The sequence below is a fragment of the Mangifera indica genome, chromosome 3, assembly GCF_011075055.1.
Source record: "Mangifera indica cultivar Alphonso chromosome 3, CATAS_Mindica_2.1, whole genome shotgun sequence".
Taxonomy (NCBI): domain Eukaryota; kingdom Viridiplantae; phylum Streptophyta; class Magnoliopsida; order Sapindales; family Anacardiaceae; genus Mangifera; species Mangifera indica.
In genome coordinates, this window is record NC_058139.1 from 3,041,143 (window position 1) to 3,058,793 (window position 17,651).

General features: G+C 36.0%; 4 protein-coding genes across 6 annotated transcripts; 3 read left to right on the forward strand and 1 right to left on the reverse strand.

Moving 5' to 3' along the window:
- Positions 1-383: 383 nt before the first annotated feature.
- Positions 384-2,640, reverse strand: LOC123211435. The gene is made up of 2 exons (XM_044630162.1): positions 2,397-2,640; positions 384-720 (listed from the first exon to the last, which is right to left on the reverse strand). The coding sequence occupies exons 1-2, from the start codon at positions 2,538-2,540 to the stop codon at positions 565-567; spliced, it is 300 nt and encodes a 99-aa protein (XP_044486097.1). The 5' UTR covers positions 2,541-2,640; the 3' UTR covers positions 384-564.
- Positions 2,641-3,957: 1,317 nt separating this feature from the next.
- On the forward strand, positions 3,958-9,335 carry LOC123211909 (C2 and GRAM domain-containing protein At5g50170). 2 transcript variants are annotated; one of them, XM_044630879.1, is made up of 9 exons: positions 3,960-4,619; positions 5,089-6,294; positions 6,421-6,603; positions 6,681-6,964; positions 7,204-7,320; positions 7,742-8,004; positions 8,117-8,285; positions 8,505-8,777; positions 8,872-9,335. In XM_044630879.1, the coding sequence occupies exons 1-9, from the start codon at positions 4,268-4,270 to the stop codon at positions 9,085-9,087; spliced, it is 3,063 nt and encodes a 1,020-aa protein (XP_044486814.1). In that variant the 5' UTR covers positions 3,960-4,267; the 3' UTR covers positions 9,088-9,335. The 2 variants fall into 2 exon arrangements, with proteins under 2 accessions (XP_044486816.1, XP_044486814.1); XM_044630881.1 differs by lacking the exon at positions 8,872-9,335 and having other exon boundaries at positions 3,958-4,619; positions 8,489-8,630.
- Positions 9,336-9,923: 588 nt separating this feature from the next.
- Positions 9,924-12,212, forward strand: LOC123212047 (plant intracellular Ras-group-related LRR protein 9-like). Its single transcript, XM_044631073.1, has 3 exons — positions 9,924-10,786; positions 10,974-11,140; positions 11,249-12,212. The coding sequence occupies exons 1-3, from the start codon at positions 10,040-10,042 to the stop codon at positions 11,904-11,906; spliced, it is 1,572 nt and encodes a 523-aa protein (XP_044487008.1). The 5' UTR covers positions 9,924-10,039; the 3' UTR covers positions 11,907-12,212.
- Positions 12,213-14,263: 2,051 nt separating this feature from the next.
- LOC123212190 (protein DETOXIFICATION 16-like) lies at positions 14,264-17,272 on the forward strand. 2 transcript variants are annotated; one of them, XM_044631256.1, is made up of 8 exons: positions 14,264-14,628; positions 15,255-15,799; positions 15,883-15,969; positions 16,160-16,216; positions 16,318-16,556; positions 16,673-16,791; positions 16,871-16,957; positions 17,048-17,272. In XM_044631256.1, exons 1-8 carry the CDS (start codon positions 14,356-14,358, stop codon positions 17,105-17,107), a joined length of 1,467 nt encoding a protein of 488 aa, XP_044487191.1. In that variant the 5' UTR covers positions 14,264-14,355; the 3' UTR covers positions 17,108-17,272. The 2 variants fall into 2 exon arrangements, with proteins under 2 accessions (XP_044487191.1, XP_044487192.1); XM_044631257.1 differs by lacking the exon at positions 16,871-16,957.
- Positions 17,273-17,651: the final 379 nt, after the last annotated feature.

The window sequence follows — 17,651 nt, forward strand, 5'->3', positions numbered from 1 at the left end:
GCCAGTTGGCTATAAACAAAACAATTGGAATCCCTTCTTAACAAAAGAGTTTAACCTTTTAAAATTTAAAAATTGAATCATCCACTTAGAAGGGTCAAGAACACTCCTTATAAGGGAGGAGACTTTTATGCAAAATTGAAAAAGCTTATGCCTCCAAAAAGTATTAGGTGGTGGAAATTGGCCAATTCTTCCCAGAAGGAAATTTCTTTCCTTCTTTGACTGGTCTAATAGGGTATTAGTGGGGACAAGTTTCATAATTTCCAATGTTTCTGGGGCAGAGGGTTCCACCACTGGACAAAGTGATCAAGGATTCCAAAAATAAGCTTAACCACAACATTTTAAGGGGCCCATCTCTTCAACATAACAAATGACAACCCAAAGCATGTCAAAAAGTAGGCAACTTGTAGCTGAAGCTTTAGCAAACAAAGGGAGAAGTTTGACTGACATCAGTGTAGGCAGATAACATGGTATATCTAGGCATGGGCACAAGAAATTCGATACCACAGCATAACAAAATACTCAGAATGAACAACAATGAGAAAAGAGGAATAATGCACAACAATTTCAAGCTGTTTCTTGCTCAAACTCCTCTCCCTCGGATTCGTCTCCATGATCAGCATCATCATCATCTGCATCATTATCGAAGTCTTCCTTATCATTATCAACAGCTTTTTTCCCAATCACAATGAGGTTGCTATTAGTTTTCCTGATTTCTTTGCACTGCACAAATGAAAGGTTAACAAGGTAATAAGAGATACAAAAGAATCAAATGGCAGAAAGAAAGGACTATGACATATGAATCAAAAGGCAGAATGAAAGGACTGTAACAAATTATCAATTTTGTAATATTAAACACATGCCAAAGACTCCAAATTATAATAATAGCTATAAATACATGCTGCATGTGCTACAGATGCTAAGCATGCAGCTAAATTGATGATCACATAGCGTCTTTCTACAAAGAGAGAGAAAGGGAGAGAGGTTTTGACTGGTGCAGTGAAATGATTCGATCCTTACGCTTCAAAAGAAGTGAAGAGAACAAACTAAGATTAAAAAATTAATGAATTTAAATTCATTAACAAGGAAAAAGAAATACATACTTCTAAATCCTAATGCAGATACATTTCTGTAAAAGTCAAACCTAGAGGTCTGTTTCCTAGTTAAAGCCAAAGAACTCAATGCCTCAGTCATGGTTTTTAAAGGAAAAATAGTGAAAAATAATAATAAGCTCACAGGTTGCTTAACTCAGCCATGAAAACCATAAAAGGACCTTAAAAGTGTCATACAAGACAATTCCTTTCTCAACTCCAGTTAGTTCTCTAGATAGCCAACCAGGCTCATATCATATTACATAAGCAATGGCATGAAAACACCTGAAGTTCAGCCAACTCTTCTGTAGTATCCATATGTGTCTTCAACTTTATAATGGGCAGTTTTGTGATTCTCTTATCATGGTTTGTTTGGTCATTCTCTGGTCAAGATATTTTTAACCCAGGTTATTCTAATTGACATTTTATTCAATTAAATCCATTGAATGTTTGGGTCTTTTGTTCTGCTAAGGTTTCTGAAGATCTCTCTGCACTCTATGATCTTGGCTGCATTTAATGAGAAATCTTGTAATCCCTTTAGTGCTTCTATGTTTCGTTTCATTTGAGTTAATAGGTTGTATAGATTGAAGAGTTGTTCAAATGTAAGTTGTAATATTCTTATTTTCTTAGTGAATTCAACTAGAGAATATCCTCTTCCTTGGATGTGGGATTTCTTTTCTATGAAATCCGAACCAAGTAAACTGATTTGTGCTTATTTTCTTACTTTCTTGCAGGTTCTTTTACTAATATCTGTAAAATTGATCCTTAATCTACAACACCAGCTAATATTCTCATTTTAATTCAGTTGCTTAATATTTCAAGGCATGCCCAACAATCACACATCATTAATTGATGAATAAACAGTGACCTACAGCCAGTCCTAGCCGTTTTGAAATGCTCTAACATCAACTCAAAATAAGAACAAGCATTTATTGGAAAGAAACTTTGGTTGCATCAAAATAGGTCATTGCCTATTTAATCATCAAACAAAATCCTCCATATGCATAGACTAAAAACAAATAAATAAATTCCACTTCTTGGAGGAAAACCCAAGAAAAAAAAAAAAAAGCTTAAAACAAGCTAATCAGTATAAACCAAAGGCTTCACAAGCAAATTCCTTTTCAATGACTAATCATCGCCAACAGCAAATTCAACTTCAACCTGATACTTATAACCATAATGACTGTCACAGATTCCTAGCCTCTTTTCGTTACTATGAAGATGTGAAATCGATTTTGATTAACATTATTGGTTTTTAGTAAAGTCACACGTGTTTTATTCAAATTCTGTGAAAGTAAAAATGGATACCTTGTCTTCGAATTCAGCTTCTTCCAAGGCGAGAAGGAATTCTTCACTGTGGGGCTGCGGTAACTGAGATGGAAGCAAAAACGACGAAGGTATCATCCTCGTCGACGACGGGTACTGCCTCATGAACGCTGGGAACTGCAACATGTCTCTCTCACTCTATTACTCACTGTTTAACACCCTTCCTCTGCGCTCTAGATTTAAAATATAGTACTATCATCGATAGAGGACTTGTTTGGGATCTAGAATATAGTTGCCCCAGTGGTGGGCTAAGTTTATAAAACATCAGTTCGTTTGATTGGCCAACCAAACACCCCGTAAAACCAGGATCTCGCCTAATTGCGTAACTAAATGTCTAACATCTCCTTAATTGCCTAAGTGGACTTACTATCTGTTTTAATCATAGTTTATACTAATTACGTTTAGAATTAGATAATTACAAATAAAACAATTTATCTTCATCCCTTATCATAATTATCATCAAGTGAATTACGTTTTCCCACTAGGGATTTGACACAAAAACATTTTTTACTCTGAATTGAAGTATCATATTAAATTAAAATTAATCATATTGAATAAAATAAATTATATGTTCGATGATCGATTCTATAATAAATTAAAAGTTTGATTTTGATATATTATCGAAGAAGATTTAAATTTATATTTTTTTATATATAAAATCTCATTTATGATTATTCAAACTATTTTTAGAGATTATGCTAATGAATCATTGTTAATGCAAAATTTAGTTTTAAGGGTAAAATAATATATTTGCTCATTTAAAATTTTGAAAGTAAATTAAAAATGCCGTTTGGCCTAAATCTCTAGTGGATTCTGTTGACTGGGAAAATGTAATTCTCATCATTATATTACCAAAGGTAGAAGGATGGCCAAAATACAAAGTATCGAAAATCTTTCACTATGTAATTAAAAATAGGGCCAAAGGACTATTTCACCCCTAAGTTTAAGTGCTATTCTAAAGATACATCAATAAGGTTTGAAAAATCTAAAATTTCATCAATCCGTTAAAAATCACAGTTATAATTAGATGTAAAATAATTATTTAATAAAAATATTTAAAAATCTAAAGTTTATTACTATCCCCTTCTCAGTTTAAAAATCTCACAATTCAGCTCCTACATGAAGTTTGAAAAATCAAAATTTGTCTCTTAAGGTTTGCAAATCAAGGTCAAAATCGTCCAAGATGGTCGTCTGCGATGACGTTGACTCTCTCTCCTGACTCAACTCTCTCTGTTGATCATTTCCCAGCCATCGACGTAAGCTATTTCCTTCGACAAAGACGAACTCTAGGGGAAAAATTTTGATTTTTCAAACTTCATGTGGGGCCTGAATTGTGAGATTTTCAAGCTAAGAGGGGCCAAAGAAATAAAACTTTAGTTTTTTGGTTAAAAGACGGTTTTACCCTTAACTCTAATTGAAACAGATGGGTGGGATTTTGGACTTTTCAAACCTCATTGGTGTGTTTTGTGATCGCACTTAAACTTGGGTGGGAAATAGTCATTTGGCCTTAAGAATATTAATTCTACAAAACGCGAATCCACTGGAGTTAAACGCGGAGGTAACCGCTCTGAAGAAGCAACTAGGCCATCTTCCCTGTAACGCAAGCTAAAACCACCGATCTCTATAATATTCCATGTTTTCTTCCAACCGTAGCCTTTTTTAAACTCGCTTCCCCTAGTTTCCTTTTCAACTTCTATCCACGTTTTCACAATGCCTTCATCCTCAGACTTCTTTCTCTTGTTAATTTATCAGCACCAAGACCATTCTTTGTCTCCACTGTTTAGTTACTTATTATTCAACTCTGTTTCTTTTCGTTCTTTATTTTAACTGACGCTTGAGTTTTTGTTGTAGCCATGAAGCTCTACGTGTTTGTGCTGCAAGGAAAAGACTTGCTTGCTCGTGATTCGTATGTCAAACTCCAACTTGGTTATTACAAGTCTAAAACTAGGATTTTGAGGAACAATAGCAACCCGGTTTGGAATGAAGAGTTCGTTTTCAGAGTTGATGATATTCATGATGAAGAGGTGGTTTTGTCTGTGTTTCACTATGATGATGACTCTGGCTTATTTCACATATTTGGGGTACAACTGGGTCGGGTTCGGGTCCCCGTTTGGTCAATTGCGGCAGAAGATAATCAGATGTTGCCACCCACTTGGTTTTCTCTTGAAAAGCCAAAAAATGGCAAGTTTAACGATAAGGATTGCGGTTAGTGTTTCTGCCCCTGCCAATATTGTGTTTGTTCTTAATTGAAACTTGGATTTACTTCAATCTACTACGATATAAAATTTAATTGCGGTTTATGGATGTTGAAGTCCTATTGTAGGATGAAATGTTTCATTTGATAATCACAGAAATAATTGCCTTATAGACTTTGTAAATTTGTGGTTTCAATCGTCAAAAATGGTTCTAGCATGCTTATTGTAGACAGTAAATTGATGTAGTTTATTTTGTGGAAGAGGTACCTTAGCGTTTAAACGTTCCATGAAATAGAAGAATTACGTTCTTGTTTATGTTGTTTTGGGAAAAGGAGTTGCAAAAGGGAGATATAATTTTTCTGAAGTTAGTGATCTCCTTCCCTCCCTCATGTAAATATGCTTCATAAAACTCGAAACTGCCAAACATGCTACAGATTTTGGCTCATGTAACACAAATTGGTTTGGTCCAATGTATGCAGGCAAACTTCTTCTAAGTATGTGTCTGCGTGGTGAAGGGCATGATGCTGCCTCTAACAACCTCCTTAGTCCACATCTCAATGCTGAAGACCTCATAGAATTTGAAAGTCCATACATGTTATCTCATGATGTATTCAGTTCAAAGGCTCCAAGGTTACATATAGCAGAGGGGAAACACTTAATGAAGGCTGTTGTAAGCCGTTTAGAGAAGATTTTTCATAAGAATGAGGAAGCCTCAAGAAATGGGGATTCTTCTTCAGAGTTTTCCAGTGGGCCATCAGATTATGAAGATTCTGTGGAGGAACATCCCCCTTGTCATAGCTTTGAAGAAGCTATGGAGATGATGCAGTCGAGAGAGAGTGAGCAAGAAATGCCGGAAAACCTCCAGGGCGGTATTCTTCTTGATCAAGTATATCTGGTGTTCCCATCTGATCTCAACAAATTTCTCTTTGCATCAGATTCGCAGTTTATGAGAGAGCTGGTAGAACTCCAGGGAACAACAGATGTACAAGAGGGCCCTTGGGTATGGAAGTCAGGAGACATGTCTTGTTTAACTCGAACTATGTCCTACACGAAAGCTGCAACAAAGTTAGTTAAGGCTGTAAAAGCCACAGAGCAGCAAACATATATCAGAGCTAATGGACGGGAATATGCCATCTTGGTGAATGTAAGTACACCAGATGTTCCTTATGGAAATACGTTCAATGTAGAGTTGCTATACAAACTAATGCCTGGACCAGAGCTACCTTCAGGAGAAGACTCATGTCGTCTTTCAATATCTTGGGCCATTAACTTCCATCAAACCACAATGATGAGAGGTATGATTGAAGGAGGAGTTAGGCAGGGAATGAAGGAGAGTTTTGACCTGTTTGCCAACTTGCTGGGAAAGAATCTTAAGATTTTAGATTCCACTGATGTATTAGACAAAGATCATGTGCTGGCTACTTTAGAAACAGAACAACAGTCTGTTTGGAAATTAGCAGTAGCATACTTTTGTAATTTCACTGTAGTTTCTGGCGCTTTTATGCTTTTGTATGTCATTGTTCACATTCTACTTTGTGAACCCAATAAAATCCAAGGTTTGGAATTTTATGGACTTGAGTTGCCCGACAGTTTTGGAGAGCTGATCACTTGCGGAATTTTAGTGATGCAATTGAAGCGTGTTTATGAAATGATCTCACACTTTGCACAAGCTAGGTTGCACAGAGGTAAAACATTAATTGCACTATTTCAAATTTATGTTTTTACTAAATCCAGATCCCAACACTCTTACCTTAGCCTCACTTTTTGTAACTGTCTCAGGATTCACTTATATTACCCATCTGTTTCAACAGGAAGTGATCATGGTGTTAAAGGCCAGGGTGATGGATGGGTTCTTACTGTGGCTTTAATTGAAGGGGTGAGTTTAGCGTCCTTGGAATCGGTGGGTTTACCTGATCCTTATGTTGTATTCACCTGCAATGGTAAGACAACAACAAGCTCGGTGAAGCTTCAGACTTGTGATCCTCAATGGAATGGTAAGCCCTTTATTTGCTCATCAATTTATATTTTCTGTATGATAATTTGATTTATCCAATTAGAAGATATGGTGCAGATATACTTGAGTTTGATGCTATGGAAGAACCGCCATCAGTTCTGGATGTAGAAGTTTTTGATTTTGATGGTCCATTTGACCAGGCCACATCACTTGGGCATGGTGAGATCAACTTCTTGAAACACTCATCCACTGAGCTGGCAGATATGTGGGTCTCCCTTGAGGGGAAGCTTGCTCAGTCTTCTCAGTCAAAGTTACATTTGAGAATTTTTTTGGACAATAAAAAAGGTGTTGAAACAATTAAAGAATATTTAACAAAGATGGAAAAGGAAGTTGGAAAGAAGGTGAACCCTCGGTCCCCATAAGTTAATGTTTTCTGAAATAGCGTTCCATTGATTCTTGCTATCATTTTTCTCTTAATCCAAACTGATAATCTGGACAGTAATATATATTGCTATCTTGATCGTGTCTAAACAAGATAGATTCTGACACCTGGGAACAGAATTTTTTAGCTTTTTCTTTTCTTCTTTAAAATAAGAAAATATTGGATTCTTTATCGAATTCTATTTTGTGTGATTGACAGTTGAACCTACGGTCACCCCATAAGAATTCAACTTTCCAGAAACTGTTTGCACTGCCAGCAGAAGAATTTCTAATCAGTGACTTTACATGCTACCTGAAGAGAAAGATGCCTTTGCAGGTGCTAGTTATGGTTTTTTTCATAATTACATATGTTCTTGAACTGAATGGATCTCTGGATTACCATTAAAAATCAGATTGTGACAAACATTGTGGTAGGGCAAATGAGCCTCTTTACAGTAATTTTGGTTTAATTTGCATGATATGGAGATTGATTAAGATCATCCAATATTTCTTTTTCTTGGCATGGTGGCCTGATTAAGTTTGATGGTTTGTAGTAACTGGCTGGATCATGTGTAATACTATAAGGATTATTTTTCGAAGATCCATCAGTGCTTTGTATATAACTGAATTTTGCGCTTTGTTTTGATGTTATGCAAAAGAATGTGAGGTCTAAAAATCACAAGGAGGCTGATTAGTTCCTTTTTATCAACCTTTTAAGAAGATCCACAACTAAAATGTTTAGAATACTTTTTATACAGGGTCGGCTGTTTCTATCTGCAAGGATTGTTGGGTTTTATGCGAATTTGTTTGGCCATAAAACCAAATTTTTCTTTCTCTGGGAGGATATTGATGACATCCAAGTGCTTCCCCCCTCACTGGCATCTGTAGGTAGCCCTTTGTTGGTCGTTATTCTGCGGAAGGGTCGAGGTCTTGATGCAATGCATGGAGCAAAGTCCCAAGATGAAGGCGGCAGGCTTAGATTCTATTTCCAATCTTTTGTTTCATTCAATGAGGCCAGCAGGTATTTGTTACATGAAATGCTGCAGTTTATCAGTTCCATACAATAGTAATAGTGTTTGCAGATTGCTGTAGCATATTTGTTTGTGGGATGGTTCACCTTGCTGTAAAAACAGGATAATTATGGCCTTGTGGAGAGCAAGAACACTAACCCCAGATCAGAAAGCACAAATTGCAGAAGAGCAGCAGGATGGAGAAGTATCCATGCTGCAAGATGCTGGATCGGTTCTGTATGATGAAGATGCAAAAATGTCAAGGGTTTGTGTTGCTGAACTTCCTATTAACGTAAGTCACTTTGCTTCTGATCTACTTTCTTCATAAAATATAACTCACAGTGCACTTACGAGCATACAATTGTCTTAAACAAAGTCCAAACTATATGTAACTCCTCATGTTACTTGATCAACAAGTGAAATTGAGTGTAGTGAAATTTCACCAGTAAGAACACAAGGTTGAGACTTCTTAGTTTACAACTAATTATAAAGCAGATGTAACAATTTGCAGATAAAATCACTGATGGAGATGTTTGAAGGAGGAATGCTGGAACATAAAGTAATGGAAAAATCTGGTTGCCTTAATTATGCAACCACTTCATGGGATCCCCTCAACTCAGGTGTTTTTAAACGGCACATGTCTTACAGATTCAGTCGCCATGTCTCAATCTTTGGTGGGGAAGTGACATGCACACAACAAAAGTCTCCCTTGGCAAATGATGAAGGGTGGATTATCAATGAGATCATGTCATTACATGATGTTCCATTCGATGATCACTTTCGAGTATGTAGAAACCAGCTGTTGCTTGACATTATTGTTATTTTTAAAATTAGCTTTGATTCATAATTTACGGTTGTTTTGTTTTTCGAAATGCCAGGTTCATTTCAAGTATGAGATTGAGAAGTCTTCCCTTGCACATAATGCATGCAAGTGTGCAGTTTATATAGGGATAACATGGCTGAAAAGCACAAAATTCCAGCAGCGAATTACTCTAAACATAACTGAGAAGTTTGCCCATCGGCTCAAGGAAATAATCGGGCTGGTTGAGAGAGAGATTCTACTTGCAACTCAACAGGATACAAGCTCAATTTGACAAACACTTTGTTACTATTCTTCAGAATGCTGCATAATACTTTATTTTAACCTGTTAAATTGTAAATTTTTACTACAATTACAATTTTATGAAAGGAAAAGTCATCTTAAGACGCAGACCTTTTTCTTTTTCAGGATAAGCATCTTCATTTCTCCGTTGTACATCTGTAAACTTTTGAAGCAGAGCGGAGGAAACGTACTTGACCATTTAAAATTTCCAATTTTATAATATACTTCATTGTAATTTCACTAGATGTATCAATGGCTGGTGCCGGTCCAGCCTGTTGTGCTGGTGGGTTAGGCGGTGTGCCTAAGCTCATTATAGTGTGGATTGAGTCGGCTTGCTAAGATTTGAAGGGGAATGACATGACTCAACAATCTTTGGATCATGCTATGTGGGACCCTTATTATGTTAACCTATAGGTTTTTGATAGATTGACCTGTTTAATTTTATATATATTTTAATATTTTTTAGATTTTTTATATTAAACTTTATTTTATATTTTTCATATTAATTTTTTAGATATAAATAATTAATATGTTTTTTCATAATAAATTTTTAATTTTTATAACATTAATAAAAAAAATTAATAGGTTTGAGTTTTTATGTTAATTTTTCGGATTTTCTATGCATAATAATAAATAATTAATAGTTTTTATAATCAGTATCATGTCAAACCGGGTTGATCCATGGATTGAACTTTACGGTTCGGATATGATACTGATTAATAATTTTTATAATCAGTATCATATCAGGCCGTGCCAAAGAGAAGAGGCCTGGGCCGGCTATTATTTTCACAAAACAAAAGAAGGTTCTTGAAGTAGCGTTAGTATTGGCACCGAGCCGGCAACCCCATACAAATAACAAACCGTTTACGCCTGTTACCGTTATTATCGTCCTTACTCGTTTCTCCATTCTCTAGCTTCCTTCCTCTCAAACCCTGAAACGCACCATGGATCCCAATCCCAAAAACTTCCCTGTTCTCTCCTACGTCATGGCCCGTCTCCCTTCTCTTGGAGCTAGAACCCCCACCGCCTCCGCCTTCGCCTCCCAATTCGACATCGAACAACCGGATCCCTCCTCTACGGGACAATCGAGTCAGTCAGATATGATTGTTAATCGAATGCCTCATTTGTCTGATCCCAAGCTCATCTCCTCCATGAGGCACGCGATTCACGACGTTTACCAGACCCGATCGGTTCTCCAGGCTCTCGGCCCACGCCCTGACCATGAGACTGTCGACAAGGCTAAAGCGAAACTCTCCGAAATCGAAAGCAGTCTGTCAAAATCGCTGGAGGAAATCGTGCTATTGCCTCGCCCGGCTGAGGTGGATCGCTTGGAATGGCGGGCGCACTTGGCGGAGAAAGAGAAGGAATGTAGAGAGAAAGCGGAGAAGGAGAAAAGCCTGTACAATTCGATTTTACAAGTAGATGAGATGCACGATGCTTATGAGAAGATGTTGAAGGAGGCGGAAGAGCGATTGGTTAAGATTTATGAGAAAGTGGAAAATGCAGACGGCAGTGACGTCTTACCTGCAAGGGAAGAAATCAATGAGGCTGTTGTAGGAGTGCTTCAAGAAGCTTCTGGAAAGCCCCTGGAAAGAGTAGATTTGTCTTGCAGACGCCTGAGGTTCCTGCCAGAAGCTTTTGGAAGAATATCTGGATTGAAAGTGTTCAATTTGTCTGATAACCAGCTCGAGGTAACGTTTATTTCTTTATTTACCAGATGAAGCCTTTAATTTACAATATTGTGAAAATTTTAGAAAATTATCTTGCAATGGTTTATTTTATAACTGTCTTATCAAAGGCTTACTGTTGAAACTTGAAATTTAAAATTTGTACTTGTTCGGATCATTTTTCTGTGTTGTTTTTTCGATTATGTATCAGCTTATTCCTGACTCAATAGCTGGATTAACGAATTTGGAAGAACTTTATCTGGGTTCAAATCTTTTAGAGACTCTACCTGACTCCATTGGATTGTTATATAATTTGAAAATCCTTGATGTCTCTGGAAACAAACTAAGTGCTTTACCAGATTCCATTTGCCAATGCAGGTTAGCTTATTGCTTGTTAGAATTTCAGGATTTTATTGGTGATTTAATTTCATGTTCTCTGTTATTTTGTTCTTTTCAAGGTTTCTAAGTTCCTTTTGAATGATTCAGGTCATTGGTGGAGCTGAATGCAGGCTTCAACCGCCTATCATATTTGCCAACTAATATTGGATTTGAATTAGTGAATCTACAAAAGCTTTCAATTCCTTTGAACAAGATTCGTTCGCTTCCGACTTCAATTGGTGAGATGAGGTCTCTGCGGTATCTGGATGCTCACTTCAATGAGCTCAATGGTCTCCCACTATCAATTGGGAAATTGACGAATCTTGAGATCTTCGATCTCAGCAAGAATTTCAGTGATCTGACTGAACTTCCTGAAACGTTTGGTGATTTGATAAACCTGAAGGAACTTGATCTCAGTAACAATCAGCTTCATGCTCTTCCTGATTCATTTGGCCGACTTGACAATTTGACCAAACTCAACGTGGATGAGAATCCTCTTGTAATTCCACCGATGGAGGTTGTGAAGAAAGGAGTTGAAGCTGTCAAAGAATTTATGGCCAAGAGGTGGCTTGAACTACTAGTGGAGGAGGAAAGGAAAAGCATGATGAAAGCAAATGAAGTGGCACAGACAGGATGGCTGAACCGCAGCACCTCATGGGTGAAAACTCATGTTTCTGTTGTTACTGAAGCTGTCTCAGAATATTTAAGTCCTAGGGGCAGTCCCAGGGGCAGTCCTAGGGACCCTTGCCTTGATCAACAGCTTTAACTGCATGCTCCACGAATATCTGGAGTATCAAAATTCCTGATTTGGGAAACAATGGGATTTGTCACTGTTTATGTAGTTGCTCTTTCTTATTCAAACTAATCAATAAGGGCAGGTCACAAAGAGATGAATCTCCAACAATTTTGCTGCTAGGGAGTTTTTAAGAGTATGGTGTTTAGTAAATTACTTATAACTATGTTTTTCTGATAGCCATAACTGTACATTAAAGAAACTGGTATTTGAATTCGTGTTATATGTTGAAATAAGTATGTCATTGGATTTTCTGTTAATGAAGATACTCATTTGCCATCTGCGAATTCTTATTACTTACTGTTGTCTGTAGAAGTGTGAGTTAGGGGTCATTCTACATCCAGAAGTGTCAATTATAGGAAGATTTACTGGGTTCAGAATTCTACATGATTCCATTCCAAATGGTGAAGGCACATAAACCCAGATGATAAAGTTTTAGTATTATAGAATACAACTGGAGTTGTTTTGCTTTCTTTTAAAATAAGTCATACTTCCATGAGCTGCTTTTGAGAAAAAAAAAAAAAAGGGGAAGAACACGCAGTTAAAGTTGCTTTATTGATGATATAATGATTAAACTCTCTCTCTCTCTGTATACATATAAAATTCGAATTGAATTAAAAAAAAAAAGTAATTAAATTAATGATACCACTTTAACTCCTAATTAAAAACATAATTTTCAATGGCAACTAATTTTACTGCCAAAAGTAGTCACGAATAATAAGTTAGATGAGTTTTAAGTGTTAAGAAGAGTTCTATTTTTAATTAGAATTACTTAGATCATGATTACCAATCATTAATTCAGGAAAGCAAAAGTCTTACATGGTGTTTCTATACTAGCTTTATTGAATTTGTGTCATTTCTGAACTGTTTCTAAAGGAATCAGAAGCATCTCTATTTTTTCCTATGGATGATGATTGCGTAACAAAAGAATGGGAAATTGTAATAAATGTTCAAAACTAGAGGGTGTTTAGCGAACCTGTCCAAAACCCTAAGATTTAAGCAAAAATGCTCTCAATTTGATAAATGATCAAACTGTCCTTATATATAAACCTCATATTTTCCATGGATTTACTGTTTAAAATAAGAGAAAATTCGAATATTTCATGGGTGTAATAGGTTTTCGTCTTTTCTATTGACTTTTCATATTTTTTGACAATCGAAATGACAAATAAGGATAATACATCATCTCACATCTTGTTTGAATCAATTTTTTGTTAGAATTATTGAGATTTGAGAGAGATTTTGAGGTTTGAATGTTTAGGGTTTCAATTTTAAACAATGCATAAAATGTTTTGATTCTTGGTTGTTTTGCTTGAATTTCTTGAAGGGTTTATGTTATTGGATGTGTAGATTTTATTTGTGTTGAAATTAGAGGCTGAAATGACGATTTTTGGCCAGAAAATGGATTAGATTTGTTGGCGCTGCGATAATCTCTCACAGAGGTCTGTGGGGTGGAGGGGAAATTTAATGTTTTCAAAATTTTAGAGGGAGGAGGAAGAGGGGGAGATCCACGGGGGTCCATGAGAAATTTTATATTGAACCGTTGGACAGTCCTTGAAAACCGTGGGTTAGGTGAAAATTAACTTTTTTAAAACTATAGGACCAATATGAGACCAACTTTGAACAACCTTTAAATTTTAGATCGATTTTTCGGTTTTCTCATTCATAAGCTATTCGAACATGTAGTTTTCGAAATTCAAATTTGTGCTTTTTAAATTTTTGAGTGATTTTTTTATTATTGATATTTTAGAGTATTTCAATATATTATGATTTTGAGCTTGTTTGTGACCGGGCTAGACTTTTTTAATATATTCTTTTTAAATTTGACATTTGTAATTATGATATGTTTTTTTAGCCATGTTTTACAATGTAATTATGAAATTTTAGATCAATTTTTCAGTTTTCTTGTTCATAAGCTATTTGAACGTGTAGTTTTCGAAATTCAGATATATTTTTTTAGATTTTCAAGTGATTTTTTTATTATTGACATTTTAGGGTATTTCAATATATATATTTATTTTTAATATGTTATTTTCAATGTAATTTTTACGAATTGATTTTATTCGATTCGAATTCAGAAATACGAATTTATTTTTTTTGAATGAACACATAGTAATTAATATTAAGTAAAAATGAGAGTGAGAGTAAGAGAATTTATATAGATGTGATGAAGAATAATTTTGGTATTTTAAAAAAATTAGGGCATTTTTGTTTAAAAATAAAAAAATAGATATTTTTGCTTAAAAATAAGGGAAATAGACTTTTTTGCTTAATAAAAAGGTAAAATGGCGATTTAAATAATGTCCCCAAAAGAATTGTCCTAGTTTTTTTCATTAAAGGTATGATTCCTATTACAAATCCTTCATTACTCAGCGGTAATCTCGAGAGTTTATCCTTAAACTTTTGAGAAGAACCAAGTGAGATGGAGAAAGAAGATAACGATGAATCTGTTCTTGAGTCTCCTCTTATTGACACTGGTGCAATTCTGTCCAAGAATTTATTCTGTGACAAAGCAGAGATGATGGAGGAGTTGAAGAAGCAAATGCATTTGGCAGGACCTCTGGTTGTGGTTTGTTTCTTACAGTACAGCTTGCAGATGATTTCAGTCATGTTTGTTGGTCATCTTGGCGAGCTATCTCTCGCAAGCGCTTCCATGGCCACTTCATTTGCAGGGGTCACTGGTCATAGTTTCGTGGTAAGCTTTTCTTAGTTGCTCCTAGTCCTATCTAATACTTGTTACACTTACACATCGCATATTTGGAAACTGAATGCTTCTTATCATCAATCTCAGAAAAGTTAATTAATTATTTGATTAGATGTCATACTTTCCAAGGCACCATTTCAATAATTTCTTTTCTTATTATTGTAGTATTTCTAATCATTGGAATGTCAACCTCTAATTTTAACATTATATCGCATGCCTTACATTCATAAAGATGTGATGATGTCAAAAGCATCCAAAGGAATAGAACAAGTTTGTTGTTTAGTCCTTCTTCATGAGACACTTTTTAAGAGTAAAAATCATAAGAACAAGTGGTCTATTATGTGTAAATCAATGCAATATCTACAGTAATCAATTGTTCACTAAACAACAAAATTATATAAGATTATTAGACTTTATAATCCAAAACAAACCATTTTGAATGGAAGATTTTTTTTTTTCCTCAAAAAATAAAAGAGGCATAATTGGAAAGGAAAAGAAAAAAATAGAAGCCAATGCGATATCAAGAAATGAAAATTAATGAAACTATAAGGAAACTAATGAAATTTTGTTCTACTATTCTATAGTTAACTTTACCAGTAAACTTTGTTAATTAATAGCTCGGAATGGGAAGTGCACTGGAGACCTTTTGTGGACAGGCGTATGGAGCAAAACAGAATCACATGCTGGGTGTATACATGCAGAGAGCAATGCTTGTTCTTACATTTGCAAGTCTTCCTATAGCAATTCTATGGGCCTTTACTGAGCAAATTTTCACAACCCTTAAACAAGACCCTCAATTTTCATTGGAGTCAGGGATATATTGTCGCTGGTTGATTCCTAGTATTCTTCCTCTAGGCCTTCTTCAGTGTCAATTAAGATTCTTGCAAGCCCAGAATAATGTATTCCCGTTGATGGTAAGTACCGGGATCACAAGTCTGCTTCATCTCCTTACTTGTTGGACTTTAATTTTCGGATTCGGGTTTGGGAGCAAAGGAGCCGCCCTGTCTAGTGCCATCTCTTATTGGGGCAATGTGTTTATTCTGGCAATTTACATCAAGTTTTCTCCAAAGTGTAAGACAACTTGGACGGGTTTCTCCAGAGAGGCTCTGGAAAATCTCCGCAGCTTTCTTGGCTTAGGCATACCTTCAGCTCTTATGGTCTGGTAAGTTTGGTATATTTTACGCATTCACCGGCCTGGAAGTCCGTAAAAAGTGTGTGATATTATTGTTTTCTGTCATTTTTCAGCTTGGAATTCTGGTCATATGAGTTTTTGGTTCTCATGTCCGGTTTTCTTTCCAATCCCAGGCTAGAAACATCAATGATGTCCATCAGGTTTGCTTATCCTTGTGCTTCCGCTTGAACTCTTGAGATATTTTGCCTTTACTAATCTAAATAAACAAGGGTTTCTGTCTTTACTCTTATCACAAATACTAATTATTAACCTGTCTATAGTGTTGGTTAGTTATACAGTATTGGATATGCTTATATGTGTGCTGCTGATCTTAAATAATTCGTTTGGCAGCCTCAACACAAGTTCAGTGGTTTTTAGGATACCCTTTGGTTTGGGGTGTGCCATAAGGTAGATAAGCTAAAACACGACACATATTTGATCTTCCTCAACTGTCAAATCTTGCTATATTGTATTGAATGTTTTCTTCTCTTTATCTTGGCCCTTTAAAGCACAAGAGTTTCAAACGAATTAGGGGCAGGGAGACCTCAATCAGCACATCTTGCAGTGCTGATAGCCATATTCTTCGCTGTCATGGAGAATCTTTTACTAAGCTCCATTGCAGTTGCTGCTAGGGACATATGGGGCTACATGTACACCAATGAGTTGGAAGTAATAAGATATCTGGCATCCATAATGCTAGTTCTTGCTATATCAAATTTTATGGACGGAATGCAGGCTGTATTTTCAGGTTTGTGTTTCTATAAGACTTTCTGATTGAAGAATTAATGCATATGTTTGAGTATCTCATGCTTATTTCAACCAAACTATATAATCCTAGTTTAATCTTAACCGCAATGCTTGTAGGGATTGCTAGAGGGTGTGGTCGGCAGAAGATTTGTGTATATGTAAATTTAGCAGCATATTACCTTGTCGGCCTTCCTGCTGCTATAAGCCTAACATTTTTCTTCCACTTGGGAGGGAAGGTAAGAATTTTGTCAATATTTTGAAAGCATATGCATACATGAATCATGATCCATGTGTTACTGAGTCCCAGTTCTGCAGGGACTTTGGATGGGAATCATATTTGGGAGTGGCCTACAAGCACTTTTGCTTTTTGTCATTACAATGCGCATAAACTGGAAAGAAGAAGTATACTAATATCTAAACCATCAATGGTATATTAATATGCATATTATTCAATTTTCTCTAGTTGTTCTTATGCTTAACTTATTATGTCAGGCAAGGAAGGCCAAGATAAGAGTGCTTGCCTCCACAATTCCGACAGATACGGCATCATGAAGGTATTAATCTCTACTTTCGGCACAACACAGGGCAATTAAAATCAAAGAGAGAAGAACAAATTTGAGTGCCCAGATAATCTAATATGCATGTTAATTAAATCTTTTGATTTTTGTTGGTTGTAAAGGACTAGTTTTTGGATAAGAGAAGGGATGATTTGTGGCATTGTTGTGGAGCAAAAGTAGAAATTCTTCATAAATTATTGTTGGTCATATCAACTTTTGGCTCTCATTTGGGGTCTTTGCTATGAACCTCGGGAGAATCAAAGCCTATTCGTCACCTTAAGAGTACTCTTTCTGCCGCAGATTCTCTGGCCCCTCTTTATCATCCATGAATTTGGTACAATTATTGGTTCCCGTGGGTCAGAGTTGCACCAGTAAGCCTGCACTTTCCAACTTTCATCCCCTTTCTTTTCATTCTAGATGGGAAAACATGTTTACAACAGTACTGTGATCACTGCACACACCTCAGATTCCTTTTGAACATATCAATTTTACTGAAGGTTTGTACTCCTTTTTTGTCAGCTTCTCCATGTGCACCACAT

What these genes read in the sequence shown, in the direction of transcription:
- LOC123211435 (XM_044630162.1), bottom strand. Translation starts at nt 2,540, where the DNA reads ATGTTGCAGTTCCCAGCGTTCATGAGGCAGTACCCGTCGTCGACGAGG. An exon ending in AAGCTGAATTCGAAGACAAG is followed by an intron (nt 721 to 2,396) that starts GTATCCATTTTT and finishes TCATTTGTGCAG; the next exon opens with TGCAAAGAAATCAGGAAAAC.
- LOC123211909 (XM_044630879.1), top strand. Translation starts at nt 4,268, where the DNA reads ATGAAGCTCTACGTGTTTGTGCTGCAAGGAAAAGACTTGCTTGCTCGT. An exon ending in ACAAGCTAGGTTGCACAGAG is followed by an intron (nt 6,295 to 6,420) that starts GTAAAACATTAA and finishes CTGTTTCAACAG; the next exon opens with GAAGTGATCATGGTGTTAAA. An exon ending in TTGCTGAACTTCCTATTAAC is followed by an intron (nt 8,286 to 8,504) that starts GTAAGTCACTTT and finishes AACAATTTGCAG; the next exon opens with ATAAAATCACTGATGGAGAT.
- LOC123212047 (XM_044631073.1), top strand. Translation starts at nt 10,040, where the DNA reads ATGGATCCCAATCCCAAAAACTTCCCTGTTCTCTCCTACGTCATGGCC. An exon ending in TGTCTGATAACCAGCTCGAG is followed by an intron (nt 10,787 to 10,973) that starts GTAACGTTTATT and finishes ATTATGTATCAG; the next exon opens with CTTATTCCTGACTCAATAGC. An exon ending in GATTCCATTTGCCAATGCAG is followed by an intron (nt 11,141 to 11,248) that starts GTTAGCTTATTG and finishes TGAATGATTCAG; the next exon opens with GTCATTGGTGGAGCTGAATG.
- LOC123212190 (XM_044631256.1), top strand. Translation starts at nt 14,356, where the DNA reads ATGGAGAAAGAAGATAACGATGAATCTGTTCTTGAGTCTCCTCTTATT. An exon ending in TCACTGGTCATAGTTTCGTG is followed by an intron (nt 14,629 to 15,254) that starts GTAAGCTTTTCT and finishes GTTAATTAATAG; the next exon opens with CTCGGAATGGGAAGTGCACT. An exon ending in AATGCAGGCTGTATTTTCAG is followed by an intron (nt 16,557 to 16,672) that starts GTTTGTGTTTCT and finishes CAATGCTTGTAG; the next exon opens with GGATTGCTAGAGGGTGTGGT.